At 49.3% G+C, this 17,918-nt stretch overlaps 2 protein-coding genes across 2 annotated transcripts in view; both read left to right on the top strand.

Moving 5' to 3' along the window:
- Positions 1-1,479: 1,479 nt before the first annotated feature.
- LOC115408862 (phosphatidylinositol 4,5-bisphosphate 3-kinase catalytic subunit gamma isoform) lies at positions 1,480-9,450 on the top strand. Its single transcript, XM_030119815.1, has 12 exons — positions 1,480-1,786; positions 1,947-3,139; positions 3,791-4,406; positions 4,511-4,576; positions 5,160-5,385; positions 5,564-5,658; positions 5,855-5,998; positions 6,086-6,176; positions 6,402-6,532; positions 6,910-7,021; positions 7,111-7,268; positions 7,823-9,450. The coding sequence occupies exons 1-12, from the start codon at positions 1,580-1,582 to the stop codon at positions 8,078-8,080; spliced, it is 3,297 nt and encodes a 1,098-aa protein (XP_029975675.1). The 5' UTR covers positions 1,480-1,579; the 3' UTR covers positions 8,081-9,450.
- Positions 9,451-12,055: 2,605 nt separating this feature from the next.
- The window catches only part of lamb2l (laminin, beta 2-like), a 36,244-nt gene continuing 30,381 nt past the window's right edge, over positions 12,056-17,918 (top strand). The window contains exon 1 of the mRNA XM_030119806.1: positions 12,056-12,193. The gene's annotated coding sequence lies outside the window, so the exon portion shown is untranslated. The remainder of the gene's footprint in view (positions 12,194-17,918) is intronic.

Genomic DNA, 17,918 nt, shown 5'->3' with positions numbered 1-17,918 from the left:
GAAAAGCCTGATGAGATACTTTATTACTCCTCAACAGGAGGGTACTATGAAAGGAACTCTGCCGCCTGCTGGAGATTTGTGGAAATACAGATACAAGTCATTGTTTTTCTGGACAGTGAAGTTATTTAAACCTACACCTGGTCACCCGGACCTGGAAAGTAAAATTTTATTCTTCTTCACATCAGCCTGTCTTTTTAATTTTATGTCAGGAATTCAGGTTATAATTAGTTGATATTTGCATTTATCTATTTTAATTTTTTAAGTATTTTTTTCCCAGTTACCCTCCTGAAGCATAACCTAATGCTCTTACGGAGGATGTGGCCACAGATAAACATATTTTAACATAAACTAGGCGAAGATAAGAGAACTTACCTGAAAGTGCAACAACATGACTGCTCCACAAGGCTGTGCTGCATCAGAGGCCGAGGTCCTGGGGTTGTTACCCCTCCACTGCACACTGCAGCCCCCCTGCCTCCATCCGGTACTGCTCCAAACAGTCGGCGACTCCGCGGCACCGGAACACGCCTCCCCGCCACAATACTGTGTTGACGAGTGAGGTTCAACACCACTGATTCCATTTCCAGTCTGATACCGAGTGAAATTCAGCCTGGTATCAGCAATACCGATACTTTAACAATCACCTTTAATGTGTCTGGCAGAGAGCCGGCCTGTGGCATAGGCAAATGTTAAGGTCGCTGTCCATCAGGGGCCGCCGCCGCACTAGCCGCACAAATGGGAAAGAAAAAAAATGTGTAACTTTCACTATTGATCAGCAAAGACTATTAAATAACAACAGTCCTCTACAAGTCCTCTGTAGCTGACACTGAAGAGAGGGGAAACTGACACGCTACTGATCATATCTGACAATACAGGCTAAATGATTATTTATCTAAACTCATATTCTGTATTCTATATGTGTGCATTCTTTTATAATTAAAAAAAATAATTTAGAGGGGCTTGAGAATAAAAAGGATAAAAAAAAAACAAAAAACAGACCAAATGACGCCACTGTTGATCTCAGTCAGTAAACGTTCACTGTGCTGATGGAAACAGGAAGTAAAGTCTGCATTTAATAAATGGTTGAAGTTCCTTAAGCAGTAAAACCTGAAACAAACTCTTCTGGAATTTGTTGTTCAGATCCCCCCCCTCCCCCCCCACCGCAGGCTCAAACCAGACATTCAGCTGGGTTTGTGTTCATCCATGTGTTAGCATGAATCAGAAGGTGAGATGAAATGTTTCAGTTCTGGGATGGATCCTTCTGTTTTGTTTTTTTGTTTTTTTGGGGTTTTTTTTTTTTTTTTTCTGTAATCTGTTCTCTGCTCAGGGAAGTAGTGTTTGTGTCACTTCCAGTAAAAACCTATTTAAATTAGTCTGGCTGTAAAGAACTGTGACGAAGAATGAGGAAGTCCCTGAAACAATCACAAAGAGAGCACACCCACATGCACCGTCAAACAGGTACTGAGCGTCAGGACAGTGAAAACCAGTACTGCCTGATCTGAGAGGTCGCTCACCCGGCGACTCTGCTCTGAACCACCGGTGTGTCGAGTCACTGAGATGCTTTCCTCTCTTTAGGATCGCGATGGAAGCAGCTGTGCTCCCCAAGATGTCGACTCCGGGCCGCTCCGAGAACAACCTGAAGTTCATTTGTGAGCTGGTGGCCCGGCCCGGCGCCCTGCACTCGTCTCTGGACGAGGACTACAACATGTGCACGGGCAGCGAGACGGTGACGGTGGTCCTGCCTGCCCAGTGCAGCGTCTACCAGCTGAGACTGCACATCTGCATGCAGGTACGCTGAAAATGCCATTTTCTAGGTATTCCTCACTGAACTGGTTCAGTGTTGTTGTTTTTCTGTTGAAGACATCTCCACTTCAGCCTCTGTGGATATTGATCATCAAACACTTACCTTCAGACAAAAATGTTCTTTCTTTCTTTTTTATTATCGTCAGGCTCAAGAACAGAACTGCCATCCTGACCCTTTTGCAATCCTGGACCCAGAGAAGTACACTCTGCTGTACGAGAGAGCGGACGAGTGGTACGAGGCCTACGACGACTGCCAGGTCATCAGGACTCTGGACATCCCCTGGTCCAGCGAGGACCCTCAGTGTCTCTCGGCACACGTGGTGGTGAAACTGCTGGAAGAAAGTGATTCAGAGGAGAAGAAGAAGCAGCAGCAATGTCTCAGCTCCCTGATCGGACACGACCTGGAGAAAGACGCGTCCAACAGAATCGGTGAGCTCACGTTCACACGCCGGAAACTGGCCTCCCCGAGAAGACAAGAGCTGAAGAAGCGAGATGACCAGCTTTATGCAACCGAGCCGTGGACTACCAGCATCCCCATGCCGGCCGACCTGCAGGACTGGCTGAACAGGAAGCTGTGTGTCAACTTCCACTACATGAGCAAGTTCAGCTTCAGCATCCAGGTGGACTTCAGTGCAACGCCAGACGTCCTCCTGCAGTACTTCAGGAGGGTGATGGCGGATCAAGGGCTGGAATACGACCCGTCTGAAGGACTGGTTTTGAAAGTCACAGGAAGGGAGGAGTTCCTCTCTGGGAGCCACATCCTCCGTGATTTCCTCTGGGTGCGCCAGTGCTTGAGAGCCAACCAAGACCTGCACCTGTCCGTGGTCCCAGTGTCCCAGCTTCCCTCAGAGGCCAATAACTTTGAGGACTGGCCGCTGGTCGATGGATTCAGCGGCCAGTTCAGCTCCCATGACGATCTCCGCCTCGAAGGGAAGAACTTAGAGGACATCTTCATGATTTCATTGTGGGACTGCAAAAGGAAGTTCAGAGTTAAACTGCTTGGATTTGATATTCCAAAACTCCCAAGCAAATGCCCTCAGTCGGTTTATGTTGAGGCAACCATTCTCTACGGCAACAAGATCCTGTCTTCAGTGTCCTGGGCTCCCAAGGCCTTCGCAGACGAAGTCCTGTGGAACGAGTGGCTGGACTTTGACGTTCTTCTGACGGACCTCCCTCGTGGAGCCAAGCTGGGTCTCACTATCAACGCCTGGTCCAGTGACAACCCCGCAGGAACCAAGGACCCAAAGTCACCGTCGTCTTCCGTCAACAAGACACCAGACCTGCAGAAGGCCAAGGGGAACATGCTCTACTTCGTCAACCTCCTCCTCATCGATCACAGGTGAGCTCCTAGCAACAAACCGCCTTTCAGCAGCGATCGAAAAATGGGATGGGCTTCATCTAAAGAATAAACTTCTCATACAGTCAGCAGAGAGAGGTTGAGGAGAAACATCCCATCACAATAACAGCAACACATCTGCTTTTAAAAACAGGTGCTTCATAAACAATGCAAATGTTTTCAGCCGCTGTCTGTCACACTGTGCATTAATTCAATGGAATAAGCTCCATTTGGTATTTTGTGTGATCCAGAAGAAATGCTTGAAGTTCCTCATTCATGAAAGCAAGTGCACAAAATTGGAAAGTGGTGTTCTCTCCGTAGGTCCTTTACTCTCCTCCATGTGTGCAGTATCAGGTCTATACAAGGCCATCAGAGCCGCATACTGAAATGAAAACTTCCCCACAGCCATCTCTTAAATTTATTTTAAAAAGTTCAGTAGCTTAAAGGGGAACTAACCAACCCTAACCCGAAACCAAGAGTCCCCAGCAGGTCTGAAGCTAAAAGTCCCCGTTGAGAAATGTCATCCACTCAACACAAGGCAAAGTTTCAATAACTTGGCGTTTCCTTTACATGGTGTGTCCAGATATCAGTGAAGGGTGAAATTTTGAAGAAAGCCAGTGAAGTGACCCTGTAGCTGTGGTCTTTCTGCGTCAGGTCTGTCCTGAGTCAAGGTCCCCACACGCTGCACATGTGGTCCCATCCCAACCTGGAGGAGGGCGCCATCACCTACCAGGCTGACAAACTGTCCTCTGCCACCAACCCAGATGTGTCGGACTCCATGGCCATCAGTTTCCTCCTGGACCGCTACAGCTTCCCAGTGGTTCTTCCCAATTCCCTCGGCTCGTCCGATCCCTCCGGCAGACCCGGGTCCTCAACCAGATCTGATGCTGCCTCTGACTCGCCCCTGTCCTCTCCCTCGTCCACTTCACCCAGCACGGACGCTCTTCTGGGATCGCCGTCTGACGGCCCCCGTCTTCCTCCTGCCCCGAGCAGCAGCAAGGTTTTCCCCCAAAAGCTGAGGGAGGACAGCGTCCACTACACGTCCAGCTTGCCTCACTACCTGCGCTGTGTGGACTGGATGGACCGCAGAGTGGTTGAGGATGTTCACTGGCTGCTGGGGAACTGGGACCCCGCCGAGCTGGACCTGTCGGTGGCCCTGGAGCTGCTGAGCATGGACTTCCCTGATGAGGTGGTCAGGAGACTTGCAGTCCAGAGGCTGGAGAGTCTGTCCAATGACGACGTGCTGATGTATCTACTGCAGCTGGTACAGGTGCGAGTCTGAATCTGGACGGCAGGGCAGGGATGGTCATACATCTGTTTTGATGTTTGAACGTCCAGCGGCTGATACGTTTAACGGTGTCTTTCTTCATGTAGACGCTTAAAGTGGAACCGTATCACGACAGTGTCCTGGCTCAGTTCCTCATCCGCAGAGCTCTGAGGGTGAGTCCTTCAACACATTCAGTGTTCTGATCATACAGTACCGAAGGCCAGCCATTGAAATTAAATTTTACTTTAGCTGTGACATTTTCTCTTTTAAATGTCTTTTTATTGTTTGTTTTTTAAGATGTGTGATCGTATGTAAGGAACAGTGGTTTGAACAGTGCAGGGTCCATGAACAGTCCCTACATATACGTATATGGTCCTTACTGAGAGTGAAAAGGGAAAATTAGCTTTTAACTTGACGGCTCGTTCCAAAAGGCAGGTCACAGGGAATAAAAGTGGTCAACAGACAAGGAGAAAACACTGAAAGAAGACTGGATGTCTAGATATGAAGGTACAGAGACAACCTGGCGGACGACGTTAGCCAGTAAACCCCAAGAAGAAATGTCTTTTTTTTGACCAAGGAGTCTTTTCTTTATTCATATTATATATTGCTTGTTCACTCGTTTTTAAAAAATAAATATATTTTACACGCATTTCCAATTTAGAATGTGTTTTGTAGTAATTAAAATTCAATCTCTTTATTCTCGCTCCTTCAAACTGCCTGCTGATGTTTTGACTTTACCCCCGTCTCCCTCTGCAGAGCAAGAGAATCGGACACTTCTTCTTCTGGTACGTGCGCAGCGAGGTGGCGGGCTGCCCGTACTTCCGCCAGCGCATGGCCGTCATCCTGGAGGCCTACCTGCTGGGCTGCGGCCAGGCCATGCTGGACAGCTTCATCCAGCAGGTGCAGGTGGTGGATGAGCTCCACAAGGTGGCGTCAGACATCAAAACACTCTATCCCGAGAAGACCGACCTCCCGTCGGCAGGTGTGGAACCTCACACACACTTTCATTCAGCCTCCGAATCAGGTCTTGAGACAATACACACAGTAAAACCTCGTGTTGAGGATTTTTGAGGAGGTCTTTTAAAAGTGCTTTGTTCCACGGTCTCAGCTGTTTGCTGCTTCATCAGGGCTTCACTCTGTCTTTCTTGCTCTTGTTTTAGCGCCAATCAAACTCCAAGAGTTTCTCAGAAACAGCAAGCTGCCGAGTGAATTCCTGCTGCCCTTTGATCCGCGCATCAGAGCTGGAAAGATCCAGGTGGGACCTGTAATAATCATCTTTATACTCCTCTCACTGCCCTCAAACATGCATTTCAGGACCATTCGTGACCCCGACCTGACTGCAGCTGTGAGTTTTAGTTTGAGTGGGTGTGTGACCCCCTCACAAGCAGAAGGAACGAGGCTTTACGTCTTCACACACATTAATCAGATGCCTTTGTTTTTGTGTTTCTCAGGTGGAAAAATGCAAGGTGATGAACTCCAAGAAGAAGCCTCTGTGGCTGGAGTTTGATCCCATGCCATCGCCATCCTCGTCTACGCCCGTGGGAATCATCTTCAAGCAAGGAGACGACCTCCGGCAGGACATGCTCATCATTCAGGTTACATGTCATTTCTGCTTTAGTCGCTCTGGAGAACGTTCGCGTTATGTGGACGCAGTAACACTGAGTGGGATTTCTCCTGTTTAGACTCTGGCGCTGATGGATTCCATCTGGCAGGAGAAATCTCTGGATCTGAACCTCATCCCGTATGGCTGCATCGCCACGGGACACAACATAGGTATCAACCTTTGTTTCATCGAGCACTGTCCAGAAGGAGGCACCCTCCCTCAGTGTGTGAATGTGTGTGTGAATGGATGAATGTGATTCAAACACTTTGCGGACAGTGAAAAAGCTCTATTGAAATGAAATTCATTGAACACAAGGCTTCTTGAGTTGAGTGTCCTTGTAAAGCCGTCAGTCGTCTGCTGCTGTGGTTTTCCTCCATCAAATCTCCCGTCTGCAGGTATGATAGAGATAGTGAGGGACGCAGTGACCATTGCGGCCGTGCAGAGGAACCATGGAGGAACCATCGGAGCTTTCAGAAACGACGCTCTCTTCGAGTGGCTCAAGTCCAAGTGTCCTCTGCAGGAAATCGTGAGTAGACGACATTCTGAGAGAGGCGTTTAAACACCGACGGTAGAAAAGCAAGCTGTTTGAGTTTGATAGTGAAAAGCATCAGGGAGGAGCAGCAGAAGACTGAAGAGCAAAGAATATTCAAGGTGTGACCAAGAAATGAACAACAAGCCAAACTGCTCTAAATTCTGTTTTTCTGTTTCTGTTTTGCTCTAATAACCCCGACCTCATATTCACAGCCTATTATTGTCTGTTTCATCTATTATTGTACTGGTCTGCTTTTCATTGTATTTATTTATTGATATTTTATCTTTACACCGGGTGTAGATTCCACCAAAACCAGAAACAGTCTGCTGTGAGTAAAGAATGATTCCTCCGTGTTGTTCTCCTGACTGCAGCACTTCAAGACCATGGAGAGGTTCATGAAGTCGTGCGCCGGTTACTGCGTCGCCACCTACATCCTGGGAGTCGGAGATCGCCACAACGACAACATCATGATCACAGACCAAGGTGTGCGGCAGAAACCGTCCAGGGTGTTCCAGATGTGGATCAGACCAGAACTGGTTCCGTCATGAACCGGTGTTTCTCCGACTCTGCAGGAAACCTGTTCCACATCGACTTCGGCCACATCCTGGGGCACAAGAAGTACTTCCTGGGCGTGAGCAGAGAGCGGGTGCCTTTCGTCCTCACGCCGGACTTCCTGTATCTCATGGGGAGGGTCAAAGGTCGGAACAGCCTGTACTTCCAGCGGTTCCAGGTACTGAAGCCCAGTCTTCCTACATGTAAAACACACTCTCAGCGTTAGGAGTGTCACTGTCACATATATTAGGAACAACGATAAATGGTGAAGGGGAGTGCGGTGGAACAGTGGTTCGCACCGCCGCCTCACAGTGAGATGTCCCGGGTTAAAATCCCGTCAAACTGGACTAACAGACCAACCTTAGGTTAGCTGCTTCCTCCACTGGCTTCCTTTATCTGTGGAGGTTTTTTTAATTTAATATAAAAGAGGAAATAAGTCGATTTACCAGAACAAAATGGGACTTTGGAAGAAAAGTGTGAATCATTTGAAACAGGTCGAGGAATCTGGTCATGGTTGTCATTTTCACTGAATGGATCCGCCACCTGTCCACATCGCTCTAGAACTGACTTGGAATCGTGTTTAAAAAGAGCCTGGACTGAACTGGCCTTCCTGATTCCCAGATGGATAACGTCTTCATTCTCAGATGCTATAAGCTCAGAAGCTGTTGTGTTTGTGTGTGTCTATTGTGGAAATGACCTGAGCGCCTGATGGTCTCTCCGTCGTCCTGACAGGACACTTGCATCCAAGCGTACCTCCTGCTGCGCTCCCACTCCCGCCTGCTGATCACCCTCTTCTCCCTCATGCTGCTCACCGGCATCCCCGAGCTGAGCGCCTCGGAGGACATGCGCTACCTGCGGCAGGCGCTGCAGGAGGACCAGAGCGAGGAGGAGGCCAAGCAGAACTTCCTGGAACAGATCGCCGACTGTGAGAAACAGGGCTGGACCGTGCAGGCCAATTTCTGGTTCCACATGTTAGCATGCAACAAGTAGTGTAATCATTAGAAATACTTAACTGAGACATGAGGGGGTCAGGACTGGAACAAATGAAGGGAAACAAACTGATATCCAAGAATCACACAATGAACAGAGGCTGGAGTCAGAACCGCATAAACTGAGCTGGACACAACAGTACAGCAACTCACTACTGCCACCTAGTGCACCCGACTGGAATGAGTTCAAATGAATGAAATGCATTTTGACATAGTCTGAGATAAAACAGGGTGACATGAGTTTTATTTAATTCTGAATAAGAAGACAGTCTAGAAGCAGGATTTGCCACATCACTGTTTCCTATATCTCAAATCTTAAGTTCAAATTCGTTTCTGGGAACATGTTAACTGAGGAAATCCAGCTGATCACATCAGGAAACACAGGCATGAAAAACGGATCCAATCCATTTCTCCTGTTGGAAAGTCATTAAAAATGCTTTCAGAGGAAGAAATGTCTGACAGACAAACTGTGGTTTAGTGATTATTAGTGTAAATAGTCTCACCTGAATTTTAATCTTTATTTACGTTAAAATCTGTGGAAAATAAATGGATTCAAGTTTCACTATTCATACATATAAAATGCTCAAAATAAGACAAATCTTACCGGATTTCTCAGACATGACAGAGTCTCTCTGGAAAATGTTTGATATGACTTATTAGAAGCATGAAATGTATATTTATTCTAATAACTTTAGAATTACAGGTTAGTAAGAAGCAGGACGAAACAGGGAAGCTGATGAATTGATTGGATAGTTTGCTGAACGCTGGGTCCCACTGGTCTGTACACCTAAAACTTTAAAGAAAATTTAGATGTTTATAGGAATTCACTGAAGGAAATGTATTCCAAGTTCTACAGAACTCCAGTGAGGATAATAAACTGAAGAGCTGAAGTCTTTGTCATCAGGAAGTGGATGAAACCCTGAGGAACAGAGACTCCGTTTGATTCATCGATTTGTTTGTTTAATGCGAGCATACGCCTTTCTTTTTGAAGGCCAGGTGCTTTGGTCCTTATAGCTGCACTTCCTGTCAAGACTTGCCTGTGTAAAGTCTCTTTCTGTGTCGTATTGTTGGCGATATGATAAAGGAACAAATGAGGCAAAGCGTGTAAAGTCTGACCCTATTCCCAGACGTTCAGGCTCAAAGGCTCAAGGCTCCGGGGAAACACCACTACTGCTCAAAGTCCATCTGAACCACACATGGCCACACCAGTAAAGACAGGTCTGTTCATTTATCATCCAGATTTCTTGATATTTTTACATCCAGATGTAAAAGTTTGTTTAGGCCCTTATTTTGAAAATAATTTGATGTTTGTATGTTTTCACCTAAACCTGACCCCTGTACACAGACTTGAATCCAGTGTGAGCAGGTAAACTGTTATTATATTAGCGGTGGTATTGTCTTCTTCTGTGGTGGTAAACTAGACATTAATCCTCCTAACTATCTTCCCACTGAGAGCACTGCATGGACAGGACGGCTCTCTGAGGAGTTCAGCTTCACTCTCTCTCAAAGTCACACTTCTGGTCCTCGCTTGTTCCTCTGAAGTCCAGCAGGAGCAGCTCTGGAAGAGACGCCGTGAAAAAGAAACCTACAAACCAGAAACCAAAAACCAAAACCAGCCTCCAAGCAGGGAGGGAAAGCTTCTAGCAGTGAGGAGGACGGAGTTGCTAACAGTCATATTCCCTCACAGAGCTCATCCTGTCACTCTGGGAACTGGGTTCTGCTCAGGGCTAACAGGAACCGCCATACGGGGGCGCTAACGAGTCAAACTTTTCCCTTCACCTTCACCTGGAGGAAGGAACCACAAGGCAGCGGTCAGTGGATGAGTGGATCTGAGGCTTCCGGGGTTGAATGGTCAGTTCTGCTCCTCTCATCCTGCTCAGGGTCGACCAGACCCGACCTTTAGCCTCCAGCGGGCGAGAGCAGGAGGCCGCCACCCGGCAGTCTGGACCAGAAGGTGGTCAAACTGAAGTCAACTCTGACGTTTCTGGACGTTTCATTCAGTTCTAAAAGAGACTGTAACCCTAACCCTGAAGAGAACAAATCAGATGTCAACATTACGTTCAGTCAGTAGAAGTGACTGCTCCTCCCCGGACTGCAGCCGGCAGTGACGTCTGTCCCTGTGGACGCCGGCGGTGGACGCCTGCAGGGACACAGGAGGCGTCTGCAGGAACAAATGAGGCCCGCGGCTCGGCGCGTGTTCCGCGTAAACGTTCTCCTCCTTTTACCCCGAAAGACGCAGAATGCAGAGGAGGCCCGGTAAAAGCCGTCATTTCTGCTCCTGAGCACGGTAATCCCGTTAAACTCCTGCAGCTGTTTCCCCACGCTGGAGGTTAACTACCCCGAACAAATGACAGGCCTCCTCTGCTCCGGGTTCTTCTCTCCTCTCTCATGTCTTTTTTCCTCTAGTTTCACAAAAATTCTTCTCGACACTTTTGAGGTTTTCTGAGGACGTTTTGCGGCGCGGGCCTGTCATCAGGACGCCCTCGTGCACAGAGTCCCACTCGCTGTCGGTTTAACAGGAGAAGCCTTCTGCGGAGGACTGCTGGTAATTATGGATTCCAGCCATTCCTGCGCTTCATCCACTCATCCGTCCTGCTGTCAGCCTCGTCCTATAACTTCTCGTCAGAACTGGTGTCTGACCGGCGTCCGCTTTGCTCCGGTCTCACAGCTCCCGGTCCAGACCTGGTCCTACTGGCCCCGTCCGGCACAGCTTCAGGTTTTATATGTGTTCAGACTGACTGGCTGAAGTGTGTCCGTCTTCCTCAGGTCTGCCCCTGTGTCTGGTGGCCTCTGTCTTGGTGGGGGGGGGGTCATGTGATGTGTATCAGTTGGCTCGGCTGGCCCCACATAATGAGCTCGGAGACGGAGACTGTCATCGTGTCTCGATAATCCTCTGAGGACAAATCCCGTCCGCCACACTGCCGAGGCCCGGCAGAGAGGCCGTCTTCACCGCTCACCCGGTGGAGGGCCGACCGGCCCCGGAAAGAGGGCCGACCGGGCCCCGGAAAGAGGGCCGACCGGGCCCCGGAAAACACCTCAATATGGCTCGTTTTCACTGAGGCTTACCGGGTTCGACACTGTGGAGGGTTTCACTGCAGGATGAGGTCGTCTGAGAACCACAACGCGATCAAGTCTGTCTGAAATCATATCAATCCTCAAACTAACCAATTTAACCCCAGTTCACATTCCAGTGACATGGTGGTTCACAATCCAACACATGAAGTTAGAAAAAGTCAATTAAAACTGCATCCAAACCCAGTCTAAAAACCATTTAAACCAAATTTAACTGAGTCTGAAAATCAATTAGAAACAGACACAACTAATAAATGAATAAATAAATAAATAAATAAATAGTAATGATCATGATGATGATGATAATAATTATCATCATCATCATCATCATCATCATCATCATCATCATCACCATCATCATCATTATTGGATGCCAGGAGAACAAACTGTCCAGAAACGGATGAGAAACTGGTGTATTCTTAGTTTAAAAAGTAATGATCAGCTCCTCCTACTACTCCTACTACCAACTACTCCTTTAGAAATCATCTCCACATAGTTTGAAGGTCAGTTAAGAAACAATCTAAAAACAGTTCCGACCATTCTAATGTCCATCAAAACGCCAAAAGTCATAAACTCAGTGAGAAAAACACCTGAAGCAGAGTCCGGAGTGAAGCTGATCACAGTCTGAACTGAAAGCTGAAAGATGGTGTTTAAAACCAGTCTGAACCCAGATCCGACTGGTAAAATGCAAATAAAACACAGCTGGGGGTTTTAATTCAATTCAATTTTATTTTATTTTATTTTATTTTATTTTATTTCATTTTATTTTATTTTATTTTATTTTATTTAAAATAAATAAATAAATAAATAAATAAATAAATAAATGGCAGTCCTCGTGCCTGGTGGCCCTGCGCTCAGTGGGCTGGGCCTCCCCGCCCCGGGGTGGGGTCCCGGTCCGGGTCCGGGTCCGGGTCCCAGCAGCCTGGCGGGACTCCACCTGCTCCGGTCTTCCGGAGCGGCAGCAGCGTGAAGCGGAGGCCGGCTGAAGACGCTTCCCCCCCCGCGGCGGGACTCAGAGCGGACCGAGGAGATCAGCAGACAGGTGAGCTCCGCCAGGTTCAGCTTCCGCGGTGCAGACGGTCCTCTGACTGCGGGAAGTGTAACGTGAAGCAGGAGTCCCGGTTCGAGTCCCGCCTGGATTAGTACTGACACGGTGTGCGTGCTGGATTTGTGTGCATGTAGTGTTGAATAGTGCTGCTGTAATGCTGATCTTTACATATAACGCTGGGACAGAAACAGAGGCTGCTCTGCTCAGCATTTAGAGACAAATTAATGTAACCACAAACCACAGGGTGCTGGAAGCCCGACTAACCACTACACCCTGGTTTACTACATCCAGCGGTGCTGCCTTTCACTCAGCCCGCAGCACCGCACAGCTGTGGAAGTGCATTAAAATAGAATAAATGGCTGCTGGGCTGGTTGAAGCAGGTGAGTTTTACCTGCTGATGTGCTGCTTGGGAATCATTTCATTCAGTGCTTATAAATAGTTATTTAAGCCTCCACTCCTCGTTACAGCTCATGTTCTCATTTCAATTAACCTGATTTAAATGTCCCTGTGTCTCCCTGTCCCTGTGTCCCCCTGTCCCTGTGTCCCACTGTCCCCGTGTCTCCCTGTCCCTGTGTCCCCCTGTCCCCGTGTCTCCCTGCCCCTGTGTCCCCCTGTCCCCGTGTCCCCCTGTCCCCGTGTCCCCCTGTCCCCGTGTCTCCCTGTCCCTGTGTCCCCCTGCCCCTGTGTCTCCCTGTCCCTGTGTCTCCCTGTGTCTCCCTGTCCCTGTGTCCCCGTGTCCCTGTGTCTCCCTGCCCCTGTGTCCCCCTGTCCCTGTGTCCCCCTGTCCCCGTGTCCCCCTGTCCCCGTGTCCCCCTGTCCCCGTGTCTCCCTGTCCCTGTGTCTCCCTGCCCCTGTGTCCCCCTGCCCCTGTGTCTCCCTGTCCCTGTGTCTCCCTGTGTCTCCCTGTCCCTGTGTCCCCGTGTCCCTGTGTCTCCCTGCCCCTGTGTCTCCCTGCCCCTGTGTCTCCCTGTCCCTGTGTCTCCCTGTGTCTCCCTGTCCCTGTGTCTCCCTGTCCCTGTGTCTCCCTGCCCCTGTGTCTCCCTGTCCCTGTGTCTCCCTGCCCCTGTGTCTCCCTGTCCCTGTGTCTCCCTGCCCCTGTGTCTCCCTGCCCCTGTGTCTCCCTGTCCCTGTGTCTCCCTGTCCCTGTGTCCCCCTGTCCCCGTCTTGAAGCCACTGGACTCACGTTGTGAAGTCCTCTGAGGTGTGTGTGGAGTCAGGATCAGTTGAGGTGCAGCCACCAGAGACCCAGCTCCCCTCACTGGAGCTCGCCTTGTGTGTGTTTGCTTTCTGACTGTGGTCTCTCTTCAGAACAGTGCTGGGAAGGTAATAGATTACTTTCCCAGGCCAGTGCTGTTTAACCATTGACTGTAATATAATGCTGACTCTTCTTCGTGGTCTTGATGTGACTGTTCTTCTTCTGAAACACTGCTGAATGAGTTGCGTTGACCAGTTTGAGCCAAACATGGTGTGTAGCTGTGAGGCGCAGCAGTGAGTGGAAGTGGACATCCTGCAGTCAAAGTGGTTGACCTCCCCAGCTGAGGTCAAAGGTCACTCTGTAGTGTAAAGCGTTCTTTAAAGCGATACTTCAACATTTTGGAAAATTGGCCCATTTAGCGCAATTCCTTAGTCATTAGAACAGCATACTTACTGTTTTTGTGAGGGCGAGTTGTTGTTTATCCAGAGGCGAGTCGGGGAAGGTTTTCGGGACGGACACAATGGAAGTGGATGGTATTTTTGTTCCCCCTCGTCAAACTCATCAAATACACAATCTAACAACCCCAAAACACTTTGGTGGACACGTTATAATCCACACATTCACTACGCTGTGGAACACCAGCAAATAATATTGTAGCGTTACGACACTGAAGCAAATACTGGGAACTACTTTTTCTTTTGAGATCACTACGCCCAGACGCCATGTTTAGTAAGTAGTTCCGTTTTAGCAATCTTCACATAAACAACTCAATCTGGTAATTTTGCATTAATATTTCACAGCGTAGTGAATGTGTGGATTATAACGTGTCCACCAAAGTGTTTTGGGGTTGTTGGATTTTGTATTTGATGAGTTTGATGAGGGGAACCAAAAATACCATTCACTTCCATTGTGTCCGTCCCGAAAACCTTCCCCGACTCACCTCTGAATAAACAACAGCTCGCCCTCACAAAAAAGTAAGCATGCTGTTTGAAATGACTAAGGAATTCTGCTAAATGGGCCAATTTGCCAAAATGTTGAAGTATCGCTTTAAACCTGCTTCAGGTGCCATTCTCTCATGTGAAACAACATCTCGATCCGACACTATGAAGAGTCAACAGGAGACCTTGGAAAGGGCACAATGCTTTTATTTTGACGGATCCTGCTGTCTAATGTGGGTTCGATTGGCCTCTGGAGAGGAGCTCCACTCTCAGGAAAAAGGTTGGGAACCGCTGCCACAGCCATCCACCCACCCATCACCCATGACGTTTGTGGAGAGGATCCTGAGAGGTGAGGTGTGTCCTCACCTGTAAGTCAGCGTCGTTTCCTGTGAAGGGGACGAAACCCGGAGTGTGTGTTCGAGCTGTCTCTACCGCACCGGCTGACCACTCGTGGCCGTCAGGATGAAGTCCGACACTGCTGCACACATTCCTGCCAGATTAGGCATCAGCTCACATTCACAGAAAGGCACGGCACGGTTCACTCCGTAGAGCTCTCACCTGTCTTCAGGTGTGTTTTAAACATATATAACACAGATCTCTACTGTTGTCCATGTTAAAAGTTCGCCATCACTCTAAAGTCAGTCTTTTTGTGTGTTAATATACGTACATAAAGTCTTTGCGGTGCCTTGTGTATTTGGATGTGTGTGCTCTGCAGACCTGAGTTCCCATGGTCCTTTGAGGCTTAGTGTAGCTTTAATCAGCTCAGCGGTCTACCCCCTCCGACCACCAGCGCCACTCCGACCTGAAGGGTTAAGAGGATCCACGAGAACTGGCCACATACCAGGCTTCTTCTGACTCTTTCTGTCAACGCTTCTAAGGTCATCTGAAACAGCTGATCTGGTCTCAGACCGTCCAGGTTTACAGCGAGGAAGAGTCTAGTCAAACAAATGAACATTTTAGAGAAATGATGTGAATCTGCATGGAGCGAGGTGGCCTGAGTGCAGCCGTGTCCAGACTGTGGCGGGAAAGGGGCCACGGTGAACGCCAGCCGCCTGTTTGGGCTTGAAAGGCTGCCTTATTTTAAAGAAGGCATTGTTCCTGGAGCAGATCACATCTCATCAAACGCAGTGGAGGAAAATACCGCTTACAGCCACCGCGACAGAACAACGTCTGCGCCGGCGAGATCGGCCCTGTAACAAAGCTAGCAGTACGTCTCTGAGGACGCAGACACTCAGCAGGAAGAAGACGGTGGACAGTGTCTGGAGGACAGACGTGGAGCAGTGAAGTCCAGTCTCACTGACAGATGATCAGGAGGTTGCTTGTGGCTAACCGCTGGTCGGCCTGGGCCAAACACTGAGCCAGGTTCCCTGGCTGTCCTGGTGTGAAAGCACCCGGCTGATGCTAATGATGCTAACGGTGGGACACCTGTCAGGTTCCTGCCGGCCCGTTGGAGGGCTTCGTGCTCCGGGTTGCTCCTGCAGCTTCAGGAAGGCCTGTACTCCGTTACTCAGCGTTAATTGCTTCTCAGCTTCTTTAATCACGTTTTGTCCTCAGACAAGCTGGGTGGAATTCACAGGAAGTGAAGCTCAGATTGTCTCATCAATAACAGGAAGTGCAATTTCCTCGCTGGTGCAAACATCCAGCTCCGTGGAGAGAAAGGCCCAGCATGCACTGCTTTACCCCGCGATCCTTTTTTCTTTTGGTTTGAGTCACTTTTGGAGGATAGAAAGCACAACGTCTTCACCTCTTTTTTTCCACGTCTCACACGTTCGCCTCCCGCCTGCTGATGAAATGAAGCTGAGCTGAGTTCAGGATCACAGCAGTGGTTTTCCTGCCGCCCTGCCGGGGTCACCGGCTCCCTGACCTCCGCCACAGGCCGTAATCCTGAACCGCCGCCTCACAGCCACTCGCTCGCTCGCACGGCCCAGGTGTGGTGCAGCGGCGGCGGGGCGGCAGTGGGCGGCACGGCACGGCACCGCCTCTCCAGGTCAGTCGGAGTGACAGCGCGCGCGTGTGTGTGTGTGTGTGTGTGTGTGTGTGTGTGTGTGTGTGTGTGTGTGTGTCTCACAGTGGCAGTCTGCGCTGCTCCGTCTCTGGAGTCAAACGGTGTTTGATGCTAATCTGTGTGTTGGTGTAAGACGCCTGCTCGTCCATCCAGACGGCTTTGTGAGATTTCCTCCGGCTCCAGAAGCGATGAGCTGCTGATGTGTGTCGCGGATTAGGAAGCGCTTTGAAGGCGAGCGTGTTCCTCCTCGAGCAGCCAGGTTTAACCCAGAGCTTTGATTTCAGAAAGTGGTGTTTGGGTGGTCGGTCGGCCTCGAACCAATCAAGAAGTGGCGGGAAACTGTTAAACAGAAGCACCGAGCTCAGACTGACACACACACTCACACACACATACACACACACACACACACTCACACACACAGCTGGGCTTATCGAGTGGAGATGTTCCAGGATGTGGGAACCGGGCCGTGTTTGGGCGAGCGTCTTCAGCCCGTGTGGAGGAGTTATCGCTGAACTCCGGGCTGGTGTCCTCTTATCTGACCGGAGGGATGCTGCTACTGTGTGTGTGTGTGTATGTGTGTGTATGTGTGTGTGTCCAAGGCTCGGGCTCAGGGTCCCTCAGAAGAACACCAGGTGGTTTGCTCTGATCGCAGAGCAAGGAGCAGCGGTACTCATTTAGAATACGAAATGAAGTGATTTAACTGGATCCCCTGTGGAGCCTGTGGTGGTTCTGCTCCGGTGAGCAGGGCTGGTGTGTAACGGTGTAACGGTGTAACGGTGTAACGGTGTAACGGTGTGTCGCTCACTGTGCTCTCTGACATGTGGCATCAGTCCCTCTGGTTGTCTCTTCATCACCTGCTGTTGGGAGGAATGAACCGTACCAGGCAGGAAACGGACATTCTAACCTCAAAGTTCATCTGTTTGGAATAAAAAGTAGCAAATTGAATAAAAATTCAACTTTTTTTCTTTTTTGAGTGAATTTGACACAGAACTGTTTGTGTGAAGTTTTATCTGTAAAACTGTAGCTCATGTTGTTTCGACGCTGTGCGGTGAGGAAAACCTCCGTCAAGGTCACAGGTGGCTCCGGCGCCGCAGGACAGAAAGAGCTCAGACGGCCTTATGGGAGCTTCAAGGCCACAGCTTTATCAGCATTTAACACTGGTCCACAAGACTCAGCAGCACCAGACAAACACCTGGCATGAAATAAAACCTGGTGTAAATATTCCAATTAATGAAAAATTAATCAGAATTTATTAATCAATCAGCTGTTGCTGGTCTTCCTAATGGAAGACTTCCTTGTTCCCCTCAGCTGAACTTTGGCGTCCATCATGTCCATGTCCTGACCTCTGCTTCATCCAGCGCCTCATGCCTCGTCTCTGCTCGCTGTGTGACGCCTCGAGCCTCTCTGTCCGACTCCTCAGCCGGGGTCAAAGGTCACATCAGCAAAGAGCCGTGAATATGAAAGGGCCTTTGTTGGGCCTCTTTTTGTTGCTGTCAAGGCTCAATCACACACATGCATGCACATGAGCTGCTGCACATGGCGACATGTTCCAGGCGCCGTTTCAGCTCTGCTCTGGAGAGA

This window comes from Salarias fasciatus, chromosome 20 (genome assembly GCF_902148845.1).
Source record: "Salarias fasciatus chromosome 20, fSalaFa1.1, whole genome shotgun sequence".
NCBI classification, from domain to species: domain Eukaryota; kingdom Metazoa; phylum Chordata; class Actinopteri; order Blenniiformes; family Blenniidae; genus Salarias; species Salarias fasciatus.
The sequence above is the reverse complement of the archived record's forward strand: the minus strand, read 5'-3'. Positions and strand labels throughout refer to the sequence as shown.